Here is a 5,235-nt window from a genome sequence, read left to right on the forward strand (position 1 = left end):
CATCTAAAATGTGTCTTTTTTTTCTCCAGGCTTGTTCTACACAGTTTGTTACCAGGGTTAATTTGTCTTATGTATTTTATCACTATTAATACAATGGAGGAGAGCTGAATATGAGAATACAGGACCACAGAGGTCTCAGCACACACATGGAGGTCAAAGGAAAATGGTCAAGTGCTGGTTTTGGCTTACCACTTAGGGTTTCTGAGAACTGACTCAGGTTATCAGGCTTCTGCGACAAGCCCTTATCACTCAGGGTCACCTGATCCTTCCACGAGAGTTCTTAGACTCAAAGCCTGTGTGCCGAGAGCCCCAACAGCCCAGGCCAACCATTCTGTGACTCTCCATCAGCTCCTCCTGTGCGCCTAGTGATCAGCCTTCCACAGCTCACCTCCCACCTGTCTGTACAATGCCTGTGCCCTCCATAGGCTGATGCTTTCCCTAGATCTTAGCCCCGCCCACTGCATCATAGACAGGCAGGGTAGCTAAGGCTATGATTCACCAGAGAGTTCATTTTCTCCAAACCCAGGACAACAGTGGAGCGTTGATAGCAGAGGCTGGTAGTGAACGTCAAAGAGTACTTATCTTGTAGACAGATCATGCCAGAGAGAAGAAAACTAAATACTGAAGGGCTCTCCCATCACAGTGTGGGGTCAGCCAGGGACAAGGAGGGACAAGGCCCTAGTCTCCAGGGGTGTGAGAGAAAAATGAATTGGCGAGAGCTTGTCTCACACAGAAGACAGAATGCCACTGGCAGCACCAGAAGACTGGGCAGCCATGCACTTTGTGAAACCACTAGGGCACATTTGGCTGCTCAGGAAGTCAAAGCCGGCCAGACCTCCCAATCCACCTGTAGAAGTCTGGATGCTCTGCAGGCAAGCCAGGCAGTGTCGCTCCCTCTTCTCCAGAAACCAAAGGAAGGAGAACATCACCCACTCCGGGCGGTCTCTGCTGGCAGGTACAGGACCCCTGCCACGGAGGGCCTTTCCTCGTTACCCATCAGAGAGAGATTACAAAGCTTTGTTAAACGTCTGGAGTTAGAGACCAGAAGAGGTTCCCTTAGAAATCCAAAGGAGGCATGGACAGAGAAAACTCTTGAGGCAAGAGCACCAGTAGAGACCCAGGGGAAAGAGGGGACAATGGCATTCTCTAATCAGGCAAATAACCCAGGGAACAAACCTCAAAGCCCTCAAGGTCAGTTACATAAGGACTTGTGGAAGGACATAGACTTAAGATACAGCATTGCATCACCAAGGAAAGGCCTACAAATGGTGTCCTACTGCCCCAAACCTGAAGGCAATCTTGAAGGCCATGTCCTTGAGGGAAAAAAGATCTACCTGAAACCAAGGTCACCAGTGCAGGAAATGAGCATGTATAGTTTGGAGGAGAGCCTGAAGGAAGAAATACAGACACCAAAGGAGAAAGTTAAGGAGATGAGAGCTAACCCTAAAGAAAGGGAGGCCCAGTCCCAGTTTTCAAAAGAAAAGGCATTCCTTCAGAAAAAACTGTGGGATCTGGGCCCAGCGCCTGTGGGAGGAACCCGTCTACTGGACAAGAAAAAAACCCAAGCCTTGGAGCTGTCGCCCAGAGACCATCATTCCAAGTCAGGCCCCAGAACACGCAGACAGAACCTACAGCCACTGGCTCAGGATGTTCACAATACGAAGGTCCCAGGAAACGAGTTAAACATGGAGAAAAGAAAGCTGAGGAGGCAGTGGTGGGACCCCACAGTCTGGGGTTCCCCAATCACACTGGCCAAGCGTGAACAATCTCCTCGAAAGACCTGTTCTAAAGTCCACAGTGACCAGGGGAAGTTGAGCTTTCCCACAGGCAGATCAAGTTTTTAAAACCCTATTTTTCTGTCTCAAGAACATTAAAGATCTCCATTATGGCCCTGAGGCTATGGTTTCTGGCCAGGGCAATAGCCTGCTCAAATCCCAAGGCCTCCCAGACAACCCCTACAGGGCACCCTAGATCTCTCCTCTTCTGGCTGGCCCTCCTGAGACTATGGCCATCATCCCTCTAGGGAATTTCCTGGGACATCACACTGGTGAGTCTTCTCTGATCCTGGTCATTGCCTGCAGCCATTGGCCTCAGATGAGGTCCCTAGAGAACACCCCATTCCTGAAGTCTTTCTGAAAGTTTGTCCTCAAGTGTCTGCTGGGCACCCTTGCCTGGTCTCAGGCTAGACCATCCTTTTTAGGGTGGATCTCTCTCACCAAAGTTGCCCTAGGAGGTCCTTCTGAGGGCCTGGGAGTATCCCTCAGCTGCTGCCCTTGAGTCTGTCACTGGGACCCACAGCCCAGCTCCAGATCCCTTGGAGCTGCCCCAGCTCTGAGTTTAGCCTAGCAGACCCTTTCAGAAGTTGTAATCTCCAGCTCTGGGGGAAAGTCTTTGGTACAAGAAGATCCTTTGAGGGAAAGAATTTCTACTCAGCAGTTTGCCCTTGAGACCTTTTTGGAGGGATGCCCTTGTAGGTATTATCATCTTTGATCCTCTGCCTCTACAACACACTGGCTCCTTGGATTATGTAGATGTATTACGAAGGGCTGGGATGAGTTTGATTCTTAGGCCCTGATGAAAGTGATTGTTTCATTCCAGATCTTCGGCTCTCAATGTAGCTGGCACCTGTTCTTGTTTTTCTCATTCTCTCTCTCTCTCTCTAATTCCTGGTTTTGGACTGTGGTGGATCCTGTAGCATAGCCTGGGTAGGGCAGGACCCCGAAGACAGAGAATTCTCACTTGTTTAAACTGTTCATCAGAGTCTCCATGGGCTGACTAGAGAGTCAGGCCTGCCTGGCAACTCTAAGGCCTTAGGAAATCAGGCTGACAATGTGGTGCTGTGAGATTCCAGACCAAGGGTTCTGGCTGCCGAGAGTTGGTTACCTACCTACTTTATTTGGAGGAGGCCAGTGCCTTGGTGCCACCCAGGGCCGTGGAGTAGATGGACACATGGAGGCACTGCAGTGATCCATCCCCAGCTGATGAACTTCCCTGTCCTGGCTTTTAGCTTGAAATGATGGAGCATTTAAGAAACCCAGCCAGATAAAAGGTCACAGCCACCATCCACGTGCGGTTGGGCAAGAAGTGTGCCTTAGGCAGAGGTGGCCATGGGTCAGTTCCATCCACCCATTTCATTGATCACTTGGAAGCCTGGCCTCCAAGAGCTGTGAGGATGGAGGCCACTCATGTGGTGGATGGATGAGGAGGCGAGGCAGAGGCAGGGCAGTTACTCACAGTGAGAGGCATAGGAAAAACAGCGTATGGACACTGCTTGTTCCAAAAGGAAAGGTTACAGTGCCGTGGCATGGCCATAGGGTGCTTCTTTTAAACAAGTAAGTCAACCACTAAGTCTCTTGCACTGCTGGGCCTTCCTCATTTTGCTTTGGGGAGTCTTTAGGAGGCTGCTTACTCTTGGGGTGGGACTGGGGTTGAGCCTACTTTGCCTCTTGCTTGTCTATGACTTAGTTTGGCAGATTTTTGGGTGCAATCATTGATGGGCTATTTTAAATATTACTTGTATTATTAATATTTAATATTAATATTTTAAATATTATAATATTACTTGGATATAGGTCACACACACACACACACACACACACACACATATACACGGATTTGCCCCTGTAGTTACACAGTGTAGTGAGTGCCATGTGGGTGCTGGGAATTCAGTATACGTCCTCTGGCAGGACAGCCAGTGCTTTTAACCACTGAGAGTCCTAGAATAGCCCTCTCCCTGTCCGTTATTTCTATGCTAACATAATTTTTCTGTTTTGTGTTTTAGGGGTAATAGATTGGACACACTGATTCCATAGCAAAGCCTGGACGTGGTGACGCGGTGGCACAGCTTACTGGATGGACTTAGTACTTGACTAGAGAACTTTTGGTGAAATATGCTTATATCCCAGTCCTGAAATTTGTAGTCAGAAATTTATAATCAGATGTATCAGAATAATTTTCAGAATTTTTAATAAATCTTTTTGAGTGTTGGTATGTAAGACTTGTCCCTAGCATCCATTTCTTAGTGTTTAAAGGATAATTACTTTTCTGTTAATTCTTTTTTTCATTTTGATTCCTCTGTTAATTCTTTTTTCATGACAAGGGTCTATATAGCTTAGCCTGGCCTGTGTCTATGTAGCTGTGGATGATCTTGATCCCTGACTCTCCTGCCTCCGCCTAGTAAGCGCTGAGATCCCGAGGTAAGCCTCCCTAGTCACTTTCTCTGTGGTTTAGGGGATGGGAGACACGTATGCCTATATTCGTCCCACGAAACCACAGACCCAGCCTCTAGTCTAGTAATTCTTGACTTTTTGCATTCACATGGGCACTAGGGGAAGAGCCTGGTTCCTGGCACCCTTGATCAGCCAGTATACCAGGCTGACCTCAAAGTCACAGAGATCCTGTGGATCTGCCTCTGCCTTTCAAGTGCTGGGATTAGAGGTGTATGCCACCATTGCTTGATTTGAGATTGATCATGTCTGAGCACATCCTGAAGATAGCTTATGTATGCTTCCTGAGTACAATCAGAGAGGTGACCATGTTTTGCTCATTAGAAATGAATAAAGGAAGGAAGGAAAGAAGGAAGGAAGGGAGGAAGGGAGGGAGGGAGGGAGGGAGGGAGGGAGGGAGAGAGGGAGGGAGGGAAAGAAAAGAATGGCCATGCTCACAGTCTGACAAGAGTCTTACAACTTACTCCCTTTGTCTAGCTAACTCCTGTCTAACACTCCTCTCTTGAAAGAATTCCTACAGGATGTGGGTGATGACCCATCTCACTCCTTCCTGCTGGTTGGGGATGGTGAGGAAGGCTGGGAGTTGAGAATATCTCTGGAGCACTGATCTAGAGGCCCATGGCAGAAATCGGGAGGGATTTCTCTGTCTGGTTCCATTTTTCAAGTCTTCTACGGTAGACAAATCTAGTTGTCAGGCTGACAAACACATTCATGAGCAGGTCTAGGAAAAACAGGGACTTGGCTAGTTTAGGGGTCAGGGGAGCTAGTGGCTTTTTCCTGGTTGACCATGTGCCTTTCACTGTTATATGAAGAGTCAACTATGAAGTTATTGCCCCAATGTTAAATAATTATGGAATAAGGGAGAAGCCTTATCAGAAGGCTGTGAGGTCATATCAGAGCAACTCTTCTATAAAATCCACAAGATGAGCCACAAGTAAACATGTCCAGGTGAAGACATCTCCTTAATCCTTTTGGGGTTAGGTATCCACACTAAGGAGCTGTAGGATCT

At 47.9% G+C, this 5,235-nt stretch overlaps 1 protein-coding gene across 1 annotated transcript; it reads left to right on the plus strand.

Annotated features, from left to right (window-relative positions):
* Positions 1–516: 516 nt before the first annotated feature.
* On the plus strand, positions 517–3,995 carry Gm31309 (predicted gene, 31309). Its single transcript, XM_017320503.2, has 2 exons — positions 517–2,047; positions 3,782–3,995. The coding sequence occupies exon 1, from the start codon at positions 597–599 to the stop codon at positions 1,842–1,844; it is 1,248 nt and encodes a 415-aa protein (XP_017175992.1). The 5' UTR covers positions 517–596; the 3' UTR covers positions 1,845–2,047; positions 3,782–3,995.
* The last annotated feature ends 1,240 nt before the right edge of the window (positions 3,996–5,235 follow it).

Source organism: Mus musculus, chromosome 4, assembly GCF_000001635.26.
Source record: "Mus musculus strain C57BL/6J chromosome 4, GRCm38.p6 C57BL/6J".
NCBI classification, from domain to species: domain Eukaryota; kingdom Metazoa; phylum Chordata; class Mammalia; order Rodentia; family Muridae; genus Mus; species Mus musculus.

What these genes read in the sequence shown, in the direction of transcription:
- Gm31309 (XM_017320503.2), top strand. Translation starts at nt 597, where the DNA reads ATGCCAGAGAGAAGAAAACTAAATACTGAAGGGCTCTCCCATCACAGT.